Source organism: Leiobunum rupestre, chromosome 2 (genome assembly GCF_980474605.1).
Source record: "Leiobunum rupestre chromosome 2, qqLeiRupe1.1.hap1, whole genome shotgun sequence".
Lineage (NCBI taxonomy): Eukaryota > Metazoa > Arthropoda > Arachnida > Opiliones > Sclerosomatidae > Leiobunum > Leiobunum rupestre.
The window spans coordinates 44,080,617-44,096,677 of record NC_143385.1 but is presented as its reverse complement, the minus strand read 5'-3'; the positions used below and the strand labels follow the sequence as shown (position 1 = coordinate 44,096,677).

At 40.6% G+C, this 16,061-nt stretch overlaps 1 protein-coding gene across 3 annotated transcripts in view; it reads right to left on the bottom strand.

The window, feature by feature from the left end:
• Nucleotides 1-11,652: 11,652 nt before the first annotated feature.
• snz (sorting nexin snazarus) overlaps nt 11,653-16,061 on the bottom strand; it is a 55,416-nt gene continuing 51,007 nt past the window's right edge. For 2 of the 3 annotated variants that reach the window (XM_090165639.1, XM_090165641.1), the window contains exons 19-21: nt 14,284-14,465; nt 13,421-13,548; nt 12,091-12,393 (exon numbers count right to left, since the gene is read on the bottom strand). In XM_090165639.1, coding sequence (XP_090021765.1) covers nt 12,361-12,393; nt 13,421-13,548; nt 14,284-14,465 — 343 coding nt within the window. In that variant the 3' untranslated portion in view covers nt 12,091-12,360. Of the gene's footprint in view, nt 11,865-12,090; nt 12,394-13,420; nt 13,549-14,283; nt 14,466-16,061 lie in introns of those variants that run through there. The other variant, XM_090165640.1, reaches the window with a different exon arrangement.

Genomic DNA, 16,061 nt, shown 5'->3' with positions numbered 1-16,061 from the left:
AGTTTTCACTTTCGGAAATAACTATGAATCTCTAAGAATATTGAAAGGGAAAAATTTAAATCTACATAGCGCTTGCGGGAATACAACAGTACCATCATGTAGAGAAGAAAATTACTAATTAACTATACGATTAAAAAAACCAACCTTTATTGTATAATAAAATGTCACTTTATTTAAATATAGATTAGTAAACAATAATTAAAATACCACTTAAAGTTGCATATTTAAAATCGTTACCTAATTAACCTACTGGCTTGTTGCAATTGTTTCCGTAACCGTTCCTTAGAATTGGTTTTAGATTTCAATGCTTTTTATGCAAGGCACTCTTTAAGTCGTTCTTCAACTTTTTAGGGTGGCCATTTGCCAAAGTTTTAATGAAGTAATTTACGCAATGTTTTAGTAACTCTAATTGACTAGGTCCTTCAGCTTCACAAAATTTATACCATGTTCTTTGAATGTCCACATTATTCATGATCTCCTCCCTAGCATGGTTTGCTCTTCCTGTACTGTAAATCTTCCCATAAAACTTAGCAACGTGCTTATATATGCTGATGAAATAATTGTACGATTCCTCTGTGGGATAAAAAAGGCCACCCCTATTTTGACACTCAATCCAAGATCTTAATTTATGCGTAACATTTTCAGGGTTCGTGCACAGTTTTTGCGCTACAATTCTTCCAGCTTCTGATTTTCGGCTTAATGATCTTATTGTTGCTCCAATAACGTACATAACCACTTCTGGTGACTCTTCTGCTGGAACATTAATATCAATTGGAAAAATTTGTGTTTTTTTACATCCAGTTTCTACAATTCTTCTGATAAGAATTTTTATTCCACACACTCTTTCTTGATCAGTAAGTTCAGTGAAATTCTTAAAACAAATTGCATTGCTTATAGGACTATCTTTTTCCATTTTTTAAAAACTATATACTTTTGTATGCTTCAAAGAATTCATTATTTGGTCCACATCATCTTTCTTATGAATGAGATTATTAATTTTTTGGGAAACTTTAACTTCTGGCGTACAAGTTAAAATTGGACCAACTAGATTCTTTAGCTCAATCAAATCTTTGGCTAGTAAAAATAAAAGCCAATCATAGCATTTCTTTGCTTTTAATTTTGAGTATTTTAAATCCTTTTGCACTTGAAGGAGAATACCTTCAAATGAGTCTTCATAATCTGCAGCTAATAAAGAGAAATCTAAAATGAGACATGAGTATTATTAAGAAATTCAATTAAAACTTACAATGAATCATAAATTGCTTTATATTTTTTTTGGATTCCTCTTTGGGGCTGCAGAAGTACCTTTTGACTCAGAATTTAATTTTGGTTGAAAACTAAAATAATATTATATAAAAGTAATTATTCATTATACATTTAAGTTACAGTTATAAATATTTACTTCGAAATAGCTCCTAAAGGCTTTGAGGAATTTGGTTTTAGTTTTTGTGACACAATTTCATTACTTAGTTTTTATTGCTTCATCCAACTCCTTTTAGTCCGTAAGAAAATAGTCTTCATCTTCAATTGTTTGAGCCGGTTCATTTTCAGTGTCGCCTATGGTTGTAGACATTGTTTTAATATCTGTATTAGTAATGTTAAACGATAAAAGTGTGTACAAACCAAAATTCACATCAAGTTGATCATTTTTTTGGTGCTTAATCAATTCCTTAGAATTACCATCTGTTCAAATATTAAAGTATTTCAAAACTGTTTAAAATTGTTATAAGCTAATTATACTTTGACTCACCAAAACTATTACTGTCATCAGACTCTGACTGATCAGAACTTGAATAATAAATTTCCTTTAATATTTTGTTAGAATTGCTTGACTGAGGAGCGGGTATCCCCAAAATATCCCATGTACTCCAACTCATTTCAATGTAATCCAATTTATAACATCACAAAGATCTTTTACATTAAAAAATTTATTTATTTTAGTAACTTTATTTTATTAATTAGAAACAATTTTAAATCACTAACCTGAAAATAGTCCTGTAAAATAGTAAGCCTAATTTAGCTAGATTTTTTAAATCCTCCCGCGTGCTTTTGTTTGTACCACCAAAACAAGAGTTAGCCGTTAGGTGGCGCGCAACTCAGTGGAATAATATGGGCCGCGTTTCCGAAGGAGTGATATATCCATATACTTCATTTATCCAAGATTTCATTATATATTACCAACATCAAAGTTTACATATTTTCATATATTGTCGCGTGAGTAAATGAGCAGTCGATTTAAATACGCTTAAAACATTTATTTGGAAACACTTATTTCACAAAATATATTTACATAAATCATTTACAACGCGACGTAAACGCGGACAGGACGAGCGGGCGTACAGGCGGACTCTTACGGCGTAGAGTTCGTAGACCAGCCCTACAGAAATAGAAGTCTTACGGCGCGGAGCTTTTCAGCTTTAAGATCACCGTAAGAAAACTTAGCTACCTGAGGTGAGCTTTTCAGCTTTAACTCCCAGGCTACTAAACCTTTAGCGAGCTGGACTTTTCAGTCTTAAGATCTCGCCAAAGGCTACCTCTGCAGAGCGGGGCGGAGGGAATGGCTTTGGGCCGGCGAAGCGAGGCCTTTTATACCCAGGGCGAGGGGCCGAACAGCAGAGATTTCGAAACCCCGAGCCTGCGAAGTGAATCCGTCCTACGCTTTTTCCGAGCCTGGTCTGTCCGCGACAGCTCCCCCTAAAAAGAAGAGCCGTCTCGGCGATACTGAGACAACAAAACAAAATAAAAAATTAGTAAGAAAGGATGGATCCTGTTGTTAGTTCTTTGAGAATGCGACGTCGAGCCTCTTGAATATCGATAGGAGCATCGAGACGGGAGGAGTCCTGCAGGTAGCGGGCGATGCAAGTGCATAGGTAGATTCCACTGTTGACGCTGTGATGCAGACGTCTAGGTGACGAGAATCTGGTGGCGAAGGAGGAGACGTCGAATTCCAAAATGCCTCGAGTAGCAGCTTCAGTGGTGAGATATTCTTTGATGCGGTCGAGGATGGCTTGGGAAGGTGTTGGTGTAGTAGCGTCGAGATGATAAAAAACATAGCCGGAAAGGTCGACGATAATCAGGGCCCAATGGTTGGCATAGTAGTACGGGATGAGTAACACGGCATTGGCGAAAAGGTCAATTTCGGATGTAGTGAAATGGAGAGCTTCGCGTGGCGGATTTGCGGCCAGAAAGGCGACAAACGCAACCGGATATGCGAAAGCAGCGAGTTCAGGTTCAGCGTTGAGATGATCATGGACTAATTAATTAGTCCATGAGATGATGTTGAATGAAAAAACTCACCAGTGGAGACGAAAGTTCGTAAGCCGTGAAGTCCGTAGCATCCCTTGACGGACTTTTCAAGCAGGCGAGATCCTGCGGAGAAAGTGTACTACAAAATGTTTGGATTCCGTATATCGAAGAGGGTGTCGTAGCCGTCGCAGTTGGAAATAAATTGCGGCGGATTCGGCGACGTTCGTCCCGACGGTTTTGTTTTTCCACACGTCGAAGTACAACGGGATGGAGCGGGTCCGTTGTTTGTAATGATTTAGTCCTAGTTTGGTAGAGTTGGCGTCGTCGAAGCTGGGAAGGTTTCATAGTGAAGGTGAAGATGCGTGTACTTGCGAGGCCAAGGAGAAAAGAATCCGTAGTGGTTGACTGGCATTGACTGCTTTCCGGTGCGATTAGCGGCGGTATGAGAGTCAATCGGGGCTGGCCCGCTGACGAGTAGAGCGACGAAGCGGTAGGGGTCCGGGAAGCCCAAGCGGGGGAAGGGGGACTGCAGGTGCAAAAGGGGTAGCGGAATGTGGGGAAATGGAGAGCGTGGTCGACGAACAATAAGAGACGGTTTTTGGAAGTTTTAGAGAATCAGGAGAATCATCCGGTGAAAATTCTAGAACTGTAGGCGAGGTTTGAAAAGTAACCCGTAAAGTGGCGTTCGGGGGATCATCTGCCGCGAAATCTTTGCGCGGGAAATACGGTTTTAGGCGCTCGACAGAGATGATATCGGTTTTGGTCCCCTCCGAATTGCGAACTTCATAGTTGTTAGGCGCGGTTTTCCGGATGATTTGATAGGGGCCAGAATATTGGTGTAATAGTTTTTCCGACAGACCCGGAACACGACGAGGCGTATTGAGAAAAACTAAGTCCCCTGCTCGGTATGATATCTCCCGGCGCGTTTGATCAAAATGCTCCTTGTCTTTTTGTTGCGCAATCGCGTGACGCGAAGCTGCCAGATCACGAGCGCGTTGTGCGTATAATATACTTTCAAAGCCCCATTGGCTCTTGACGGAGGTGGCAGGTAGCTGAAGAGCGGTGTCGAGGCGCAGATCCGCTTCGTATCCGTGAAGGAGAAAAAATGGCGTATATTTTGTGACGGCGTGAACTGAAGTGTTGTATGCGAATACTAGAAACGGCAAAAAACGATCTTAATCGCGATGGTTACCAGACACGTATTGCGATAGCATGTCCGCGAGCGTTTTATTAAACCGTTCAGTCTGGCCGTTTGTTCTGGGGTGGTACGCCGTCGTTCGATGGTGTTCGATGGTGAACAACTTGTTTATTTCTTCCACGAGTTTATTGACGTTTTCGGTGCCTCTGTCCGTGATAAGCTCCCGAGGAGCCCCGTAGTGGAGAATGACATCTTTTGTGAGAAATTGGGCTGTCTCTTCGGCAGTACCTCTAGGAATTGCTTTTGCCACTACGGTACGTGTGCAATAGTCCGTGCAGACTAGCACGTGTACGTTACCATCGTGGGATTGTAGGAATGGGCCAAGTTTGTCAAGGCCGACACGGGCGAAGGGTTTCGTTGTTGGCGGAATTGGTTGTAATAGCCCGGCAGGTTTAAATGGATATGTCTTCTGTTTCTGGCAAGATTCACAGGACTGGACGTAATTGGTTACGTGTGCCAACATTCTGGGCCAGAAGAAACGGCGCCGGACCCGTTCCCATGTACGTTGAAGGCCGAGGTGATATCATCATGAAGGGCGAAAAGGATGGCAGGCCGGATCTCTTTGGGTGCAACCAGAACGAGTTGAAAGGCGTCATTAGTCCGAACCTTCCGATATAGCAAGCCGTCGTGAAGTTCGAAGCACCGAGCAGCGCGGATGACTGATTTCGGCGCTTTGACAGGGTGGTTTTCAAAAAATGCGATGACAGCGGCGGTGTAGTTGTCCTTGCGTTGCAAGGCAGGGATGTCGTACTGTGACAGATCTAGCGTGGTTGGGGACGATGCTGTGGGCGTAAGCAGGACGTCAAGAACTTCAGGTGCCGGTTCGAATGGTGAACGAGAAAGGGCATCGGCGTCCAGATGTTTCTTTCCGTTCTTGTAGCGGATGATTGGATTGAACTCTTGGAGGGTTAGCGACCATCGGGCCAATCGTCCGTTGGGACTCTTGACCGAGGTTAGCCAACAAAGGCCATGATGGTCTGTGACAACGGAGAGCGAGCGACCGTGGATGTATGGACGAAATTTTTTCACCCCGAACACAATTGCAAGACATTCCCTCTCGGTTGGGCTATAATTGCGTTCGGCGGCGTTAAGGAGTCGGCTGGCATAAGCGATTACTCGTTCTTGCCCATCAAATTACTGCTTGAGAATAGCCGCGATACCGTAGGCGGAAGCATCGGTATGTATCTCGAACGGCTCGTTCCATTGAGGATGTTGGACAATGGGTGCAGAGACGAGACGATCGCGAAGTTGGTGAAAGGCTTCGGTTTCCGCTGGGCCCCAAGAAAAGACCTCGTCTTTCTTGGTGAGTTCTGTGAGTGGTCTTGCTATGTGCGCGAAGTTGGCGATGAATCGGCGCTAATACCCCGATAGCCCTAAGAACTGTTGAACCTGTTTGACTGTCCTAGGAATCGGGAATTTAGCAACGGCTTCCAAATTGCGGGGATCCGGTGAGATGCCGAAGCCGTCGATGACGTGGCCAAGGTAAGTGATGCGGGGTTTCGCAAAAGAACACTTGCTTGGCTTGATCTTGAGATTAGCGCGACGAAGACAAGTGAGGACCTGATCGAGGTGGTATATATGGGATTGGAAGTCCTGAGAAAAAATGATGATATCATCCAGATAGGCCATAGTAATCTTCCACATAAGACCGCCCAGGGTTTTGTGCATGAGTCGCTGGAACGTGGCTGGGGCATTACACAACCCCATGCCCAGAACGTTGAATTCAAACTGACCATCGGGAGTGACGAAGGCCGTTTTCTCGCGGTCAGCCTCATTGATTTCAACTTGGAAATAACCCGATGCTAAATAGAGGGTTGTGAATAAGGAGGCCCCAGCTAAACGGTCGAGAGTGTCGTCGATGCGAGGTAGTGGGTGAACATCCTTTTTTGTGACCAAGTTCAGCTTCCTCCAATCGACGCAGAAGCGCCATGAGCCATCGCGCTTCTTTATAAGGACGACCAGTGATGCCCAGGGGCTACAGGATTATCGTATGGTGCCATTGGTGAGTAACTTGTCAACCTCTCCCTGCAGTATTTCCCGTTCCTTTAGAGATTTGCGGTATGGGTGCGAGCGGACGGGCGCAGCATCACCCGTGTGGATTTGATGACTGATCAAAGAAGTTCTGCCCAAATCACCTTCAAATTGAGAAAAAACGGTGGCGTGTTTTTTGAGAAGACAGACGAGTTCTCGGCGTTGAACGTCGGATAATGTAGTGCCAACATCGAGATTAGAAGGAAGAGCACAAACTGTACGGGGGTCTTCCGGGTAGTCCAATAAATGAAGTTCGAGGATGTCGTGAACTCGGGCAATGGTGGTTTTGCGGTTGAGAAGGATGGGGCGGTGGCTAGGGTTAGCAACCCGGATTACTCCGCGTCCATTGCGTAAGGTGGTTAGAGTCTTACAGATCAACAAGCCATAGCGTTCGAATGTTGACGACAATGGTTCAACCATTATAGACCCCGAGGCGGTGGGAGCGGTGACTTCGAGGGCGAACTCGGACTGTCCGGGAATAGTGACGTCTTGAGTGTTTCGGACGAGGTGCGACTGATCAAAGAGGGCGTCCGGTAAAGGAAAGTCTTCGCCTCTAATAGTCACGGAGCGAGTGCAAAAGTTAAGTTCGACCTCGTTGCGATCGCAAAACTTCAACCCTAAGAGCAAGTCGTAGGCGAAATTTGGGATGAGCAGAGCTTCAACATGGTGCGTGGTGTTCCCGATAGTAACGTCCAGATGACATGCACCCAGCGGAGAAATGAGGGAGCCGTTGGCCACCCGTAACTGCAGCGGACCGGCTGAGTGGGGAGTAAGCCCCAAGGAGTGTACTAAGGTTGGGTTTATGACATTCTTAGTACTGCCGGAGTCGAGAATAACGTCAACTGAGTTGCTGCTGATTGTGGCGGATAAAGATACTAGTTTGTTGACGGGACTGAGAAGTAGAGGGACAGAAGTGCGACTGGACGGTAGAGTACCCTCGTCTAATACCGTCGTGGTCCGTTTCCCTGGTGGCGAGAACCTGGATGCGGGGATGGACTGCGATTGCGGTTCCAGGTGGACGTTGGCCGCGTCTGGACAAATGGCGACGGAGACCGAGTGCGACCGGAGTCGTAGGCGGAGCGGAAAGGCGACTGACTGCGAACGTCCCGATGCTGGGCAAGTTCTCGACAGTACGAAGCAAAATGATCGCGGCGGCCACAGTTGTAGCACGCGACGGAATAGTTGGCGTCGCGACGCTGGGAGTAAGGACTAGAGTCACGGGGAAAACGATGGGCGTGCATACGGTCCATATCCCGGCGAAGGCTCTCAACTTCTCGTTGCAGAGAACCAAACTCGCCCTCCGGAGAAGGCTGAAGAAGTGCTGGAGCAGTATAGCGAGATTCCAGCTGAGCGGTACGAGTAGCGAGGGTGGTCAGCATTTCCAAAATTTTTGAGTCGGCGGAGCCAGAGGCTAGGGAAGGTGGAAGAGAGCCAATGGTGCGGAGTTTGTCCAAAAAATCGGACGCGGATGACGGGCACATCAGCGTCATTTTATCCTTAAAGTCGGGAAGGAGACCGTTTAGAAGGAAATTAACCTTCTCAGGCTCGGCCATGTGAGGATTAGCGAGAGAGCACAAGCCGATAGTCTGACGATAGTATTGTACTGGATCAATCCCTGTCAATTGGCGGTGAGCGAGCAGTTCCGTGAAGACGGCGCGAGGTGAGCGGCCGAATTCGCTTATTAAGGCAATCTTCCATTGATCCCACGAGGTGCGTGGCGCAGCGGCGTGACTACGAATTTGAGCCGTATACCATGGGAGAGCGGTACCGATGAAAACGGACGGGAGAAGAGCCAGACGATCGGCGTCGGATTTGCCGTTGGTTCTGGCTTCGAAGATGGTAATAAAATCGTGAACATCCTGGCTGGTCGGATCGAACTTCGGAACGTTGGTATGGAGATTTAAAGCAGCGAGGGCGGCGGAGACCGCGGTGGCGATATCCTCGGCGGAGGCCATAGTTGGAGACGGAGGCCGGTGGGCTCGAAGTGGCTGGTCGATGCCGGAAAATTCGGGCGGCAAATTCCGAGTGCGTAGAGAGACACGGAGAGGGTCGATGGCCGACGGATAGGCGGAGCCGTGCGAAGTGCAACGCCGCGGAGCGTAGAAGGCAGGCGACGGCGATGAAATTTGCGTAGCCGGCACTGAAGAAAGGGCGATGCCGGCGGAGAGATGTGAATGAGCCAGGGCCTGCGAGGAACAAGCGGGCATCGGCAGGCAACGCGGAAAACGAGACCGGCGCCTCCACCAGTTGTCGCGTGAGTAAATGAGCAGTCGATTTAAATACGCTTAAAACATTTATTTGGAAACACTTATTTTACAAAATATATTTACATAAATCATTTACAACGCGACGTAAACGCGGACAGCTTTAACTCCCAGGCTACTAAACCTTTAGCGAGCTGGACTTTTCAGTCTTAAGATCTCGCCAAAGGCTACCTCTGCAGAGCGGGGCGGAGGGAATGGCTTTGGGCCGGCGAAGCGAGGCCTTTTATACCCAGGGCGAGGGGCCGAACAGCAGAGGTTTCGAAACCCCGAGCCTGCGAAGTGAATCCGTCCTACGCTTTTTCCGAGCCTGGTCTGTCCGCGACAATATAATCGTGATCGGGCAAATTAAAATGCTCGTAAATTTTATCACAATTAATTTAACCATTTAAGTCTTCATTCCAAACCCATAGAGCTTAATTTTTTTTCAACCTTTATTCATTTTAATAAAGCAAAAATTTGGTTTTCAATGGCACTGTTACAATTACTGTGCCTAATGGATAGAGAGCAAGACTATTAATTATGGACTAATAATTTCCATACTTCGTTAGTCTTAGCATGGTCTTAGACTAACGAAGTATGGAAATTATTCCCCACACGATCCACACCTGTTTAAGTTAAAAGAGGTTTTTCACTGGTAGGCCCAAGTTTTCCAAATTTTTCATTGGTCATTGTCAATTTCTATAGGCCTCACAGATAAGTAGATAGGGGAGCTCTAGCTCCGTTGGGAATCCGACTAATATTCGGAGAGCTGAAATAGTGGCGGTCAGTATGCACTATACAGATGCCTCAAAGAGAAAAATAATTCAACTTTTTATTTAATTCTCGAAATTTTCCCTCTTTTTACACAGCTAACGATATAAGTTGAGGGAGTCCCGTGGACTCTTTACCCCCTCCTAAAGACATTTTTTTAGGAGTCCCGTGATTTTTTTCAGGGGTTTTTGACGCGTGGACTGCCGCTATTTACAAGTCTGATGGTGACGTCAGGAGCTTATGTGTTATGGCTTGTTTATAATGTAAATAGGGCCAGCATAGCCTTTGTTAAACCTGGTAGCAGAAATGCAAAAATAATATATCCACCATAAATTTTATACTTTTGTTAACCTCTATTCGGCAACCTAAAACTTAATATATCCTTAGTAACTTCTATTTGGTTCTTTTATAGTGGTATTTTTTCTTTTATATACAGCCTTGTTAACTATTATACAATTATTTTATATTTTTTATACATCCTTGATAACTTTATTATGATTGTATTACTCCGACTAGTGTAAAATTTACGTTAAATAATTAAAGCTTTCAACGATTTACTGTACACTAACACTTTATTGTTAAAAAAAACGTTGACCTTTACATTTCTTTTTAAAACAATAAAGTGTTTTATAGTGTACAGTAAATCGTTGAAAGATTTAATTATTTAACCTTGTTAACTTTTATTTTTACATTTATTTTCAACACATGTTATATGTGGGGCCTAAAAGTCGACGTTGACTTGACCCCTTTTTGGTATATCTGTACTAAATATACACTTATTTCTTTATATTTGTTTTAGTCTATACCTATGTAGATATCAGGAAAATGTGGCTCCATTTTATGAAAATTACATGTAGATTGTAGCCTACTCAAAGCGCCGTTACTGAAAGGAAGAAAATAAATATCATCGATAACTACCTAAGAATTATGCACTGCTAAAGCCCACAAATTTGTTACAAAATCTATACCTAGGAATTTAATTGCCTGCTGAGTCTACCATTATTCATAACGATAAAACTATTTTTTTTTGAAGCTATGTATTAAAATTGGTAGAGACTTTCAAGTTCTGATTTTCTGGCCACTACCTTCAGATAATATGCCCCTAAATACCAAGAAGTCTTATTAGATGGAATATCGAACAGTCTCTGCTCTTTCAAAACTGAACACTAGGTAGGGAGTAAACACCGCATTGGTTGATATTTGAGCGTGCTCAGACCGTTTTTTGCCTGTTGCTGGGAAACAAATATTTTGCACCTGCCAGCTGCTAAGTTAACTGACAGTTATATGTCAGAAATAAAGGCTTAACAAAATGTTCTTTTAATTATAAATTTAGCTTGAACTTTGAATTCGTTGAATTAAAAATGCAAATTATAAATTCAATGAATAATAAATCTACTAGAAAAATTGTAGAAATGACCACAATGACTATTGAAGGGGTTAAGATAGCAACCATACTGGTATGAAAAGTTCCCTTTTTTCCTACCCCCAACTTCCAAAAACTTTCCGATGCCTGGAAGCCATTTGAATTCATGTTACTGTCTATTTAAGGTCTATGATAACAGTAAAGCGCAATTTTACAGGGAAATATAGTAGAATATCATTAGTGAAAATGAAGGGTGGTTGGAATGTATTCCAAATATTCCTTCTCAATTTGCAGCAATATCAACCCATGAGATCTTGTCTCACAGCACCCAGAGAAACTACAGGTAAAGAGTGATTTTCACTGCATTAGTTCTTAATGAGGAAAAAAATCCAATTAATTAAATTGCCACATATTTAACAAGATTTCATTGAAGATAACAAATGAGATAAGGATAGTTGTCTTCAGTAACGTCAATGAAAGAAGGCAGAAGTTTATAATACATATGAGAGCATCGATGCCATAAAAATAAAACAAGTACTTTTACAGGCTATAAGCCCTTTTCAATGAGCATCATGTTTTAAAATTTACGTTGTGTATTACTCTGCCTACGAATTAAACATTTTACCTTAGTTATTAATATAATTTTCACTCTGTAATAGCTTATTTGATTTATCCACCACTATTTTTTCTTCCAAAAAGTATTTTTAAATTAACAGAAGCCCGCGAAGGTACATGTAAGAAAGATATTAACTATTGGAAACATATAATATCTCTACATTTAAACAATTTTATTACCCCTAATGATAACGTATTAAGTTACAATTTACCAAGTAACATTTCTTTAATAAAATAACATTCATGAATATAATACAACAATTATAGATAATTTATAAACAACTTAACAGTTAATTAATACTCATGTAAAATTACAATAAGAGTTCCGTTTAATTGAAAGTTTTTACTTTTGTTTTAGTTCTGGAGAAAATTCATAAAAGAAGGCTTCCAACAAATCCTTCAAGTAAAAAAAACTAAATGTCATTACTACCAACCAATGGGGAATTTAAATGATTGTTATCAAGTCAATAGATTGCAAGTTCACGCGGGTTGAAGAATTCTTCCCTTGATTCTTCCTTAAATCTGTTATATAACTTAAGCATAGTAATTGACCGAAAATAAAAAGCGGGAACATTTTAAATGCTATAAAATTTTACTAATTGAACCATAAATTAAAACTGAACTCGCGTATTACAAAATGGCAACTGCCTCATCATCCAAAAAATACAACAATCGTGACTAAAAACATGTAGAGATAAGCTACCCGGTTTACATTTTTTTCTTTATCAGTGACATTATTAAAAGATCACAACCTCAATGTCTCCTTTGGTCCCTACACCACCATGTTTTGGTTATAAAGTAGTGATTGTCATTTTTCAAATTATTATGGCACTAATTTCTAACTCGGGTTACAAAATTTATTTGTAAATATTTGTCCCAATTGGCTTAGTTCCTCATAAATAGGTCCAGGAAACAAAATGAATACACTTGGTGTCTAATAGCGTTTTCCATTGGGAACCTCCGAGCACTCCCGGAGTGCTCCAAAATCAAAATCGTATTCCATTGGGGAAAAAAGGGCCAACTCCGAGAGGGAGGATCATCTTCCATTGACCAATGTACTCCCTCCCGGAGTGCTCCCAGCTGCCCCAACTCAAGAGTCGGAGGGAACCAAAATGGTGCTCTGAAAAAGTTTTGTATTTCATTGGGAGTTACCAGCGCGAATCCTCTTAGCGCCGTGACATCATTCAACAAATCCGGATCACGCTCGGTGGTTCCCAATGGAAAACGCTATAAGGTTATACAGTGTTCCTAAAATGTCACTTTTTTCGAATATAGGCCATGTCACTGGTAAATAGTGACAAATAATGACAAATTTGATAAATAATGGCATATAATGACAAATAGGGGAAACAAATAATTTTGTACTCTTAGAACACTTTATTTGCTATGACTTTTAGCAATGAATAAAATAAAATAAATATAAAAAATAGCCCAATTCTTGGCAACCCCGCGTAGGATAATTACAAAAATAGCCTAAAAATGGTTTTATGGTATTTCATACGAAACATTGATTAGTATTTTTACTTTTTCTAATATTTGCCACTATATGTCAATTTGTCACTAAAAATCATTATTTGCCATGTCACTTTTTGCCACAATAAATGTCAGGTGGTATTTACCACCCGGGAACACTGAGGTTCTATTAGCAATGGGCTAAGAAAGTGCCATTGCCTAAACTAAATCAAATGTATAACATAGTTTTCTCGAACACAGGCTGGCTGCTGGCACTAAGAGGACGCACTACTGGAAGAAAAAAAGGCTTTCTCTCCTAAAATAGACTTACTCTACCTTGTTTTAAGGACCCTTCTTATTATCAGAACTGTGGTTTTTAGGATCTTTTAGAAGCACGCCTACACCATGGGCCCATTATTTACGCTACTGACTGATATGTATTTATAACTGAAGCGAACATGCCAGTTGTTCATAAACAGGTTTGCCATTCAGTTTTTTCACAACAGATTTTAGGAGATTGCTACTTACATGGAATAACTGTTTGTTCAATCTAATATCTTGTAGGGCATCAAATACTTTTGCCATTCCCATTCTGGCATTTTGTTGACCAACCAAATTAATGAGAACCTCTATAAAACAAAAACCATTATCAATTTCACTATAATCAATTATTCAAGATAGATCTTGAAATAACATATAACAGGTGGTGGAAGCCAAAAAAATTAAAAGTATGACCAGGTGAGCAATTGCTTGTGATTTGGGGATTTGGAATATTTTTATCTTAAATTTTTAATATTACCTACGTTTTAAATTATAAGTTACCTAAAGCTTTGGAGATAATTTCCAATCATAATGAAACATAGCAGAAGAGTTCCACCACCAAAGGTAGGGGAGAAACAGGCGTCACCGCTCAGACAATCTGGATGTATTAGTACTTCCTGACAACAGAGAATTGAGCTACTGACCAGACGAATTTACCATCCCTCTTTGGACCAATTTAGAAGGGGGCGTGCGTTTCTCCCTTTACAAGGCTGGTGGAACCCCTTTAAGTATAAGCATAACTAACTTCAGTAAAATCACTCATGCTCAACTAGCTCTATCTCATCTCATAATTTTTCTTTTACATAAATACCCAATTATTGGAAGACAAAAATTGTAAAAAAATAGACCAACTTAAGTTCAATAGTGTTGAGAAGGTATAGCTAACCCTATGCATTAAAATACAGAACGAAAATAAAAACCACATTTGCATAGTAAAAATGTTTACTATGCAAATGTGGTTTTTATTTTTGTTCTGTTCAATAGTGTTTATCTACCCTTAAACCAAGAACTACAAAACATTAAAATTTAATATAAAATCTAACCTGGAATATTATTGAAGAGTTCAGCTTTTGCCTTGTTCCTCGTTACCTCTTTTTCATGAAAAGAACGGTCTGTTTTACGTTTAACTGGTTTCCCATTCTTCCAAAGTGAGTCACGGAAAAGGGTTAAGTAGTAGTGTAACATTGGCTCTGAAGAAATCCATGAGACAGTTTCTCTAAGCTGCCTTCATTCAAAAATTAATAAAAGAAACCATTTGATGCACGTTTCATTATAGCCTAGCAAACCTTTAGCTATGTTCCATAATTAGAGTCAGTTTTTCAAAATAATTACAGATAGCTATTTGTGAAGTGATATAGAATTGACATGATAAATAAAAAGGTAAGAAAATCTAGGGAGAAAACTAAGATACTTAAAAAAAATTTTCATGCACTGGTGCTACGACTCTCGTTATAGGTGAAAACTATTCGCTTACCCTAGAACTTAAAATTAACACTTTTACGCTTTTCCAAATTAATCACCTCCCAGTTTTACGCTATACACTATACTATTTTGGGATGTTTGAGACGCTTTTGGTTACACTTTTCACTACTGTCTGGTAAAAGTGGCAATCAATGTAAATATAAAAGAAAAACGTTTAATTTGTCTGAATTGTTGACTGTTAGACTGCTACATAAATTCATCCACTACACTTGGGTTGGCTACAATACAACAAATTAACACTTCTATGAATTATTCATCAGCTCATTTAAGGTTAAACTCTGCTGTCAAATTGGAAAATATCTTTCCTCTATTTGCCTTACACTAAATGCCCTGGAGAAATGAATATCTTTCATGATATAACTACAAGACAAAAAGCATATAGTCTGAAATTCACCAAAATGAGTAGTCACTTCAGAAATAAATCTTTAGTAAATATTTCACAATTATGTGGAACATAATTTTAAACTTATGGTAACATCGCGAGGGGCTAACCACTCAGCTAAAAAGTGTACACCAGATTTCAGACTTCAGAGATTCGCGAGACTTCACTGAGATACGCGAGACTTCACTACGCCTTTAGAGACTTCATTGAACTTTTGGGACTTCACTAAAACTTTATAGACTTCATAAAAATTTTAGAGACTTCACTTCGGACTACACTGTGTGTTATCGGTTTTCAAGACTTCACACGAATTTTGCATCGTTATAAATTTTTATTTTTTATCTATAGTATTTTCAACTTAAGCTCGCTTAGTTCTTTGTATACGTATGGGTATAGACGTTGGCTATGTATCCTAAATACACTCATCCAAGGCTGGATTGGGCAGATTTTAGTAATTTTTGGGCGACGCCATATTTAAAAATAACGGTGCGAAGTTCTTATTTTAATTTTCCAAACAAAATCTTCAGATTTTTTGGGCGCCCTTATTTGTCGGCAAGTGCCCCTTCTAACGAATATCTTTTGTTAGACTGTATTTTAATGTAATTTAAATTTCTTTGGTTAAAATACAGAGTTCAAAGAATGTACTCTAATGTTATGCCCAAAGGTGACGTTAAGCTTTTAACTTTAAATTTAAGTACAGAACAATGGTAGAGCATTATGGCCAAGTTCAACTTAAATTTATTTCGTATTTGTTTACCGAAAACCCGATAATATCTAAGTATTAAATACATTCTAGGTATTAGTTTTCTTTTAAATATATAACAAATACTTTAAATGGAACCTATTCCTTTGACAATTTATTATTTTATTTATTAACTATTGGATTGCCTAATTTTAAATAGGAATACAATTTTTGGTTATGATTTAAAACATTTAATCTCGCTAGCTATAATTATA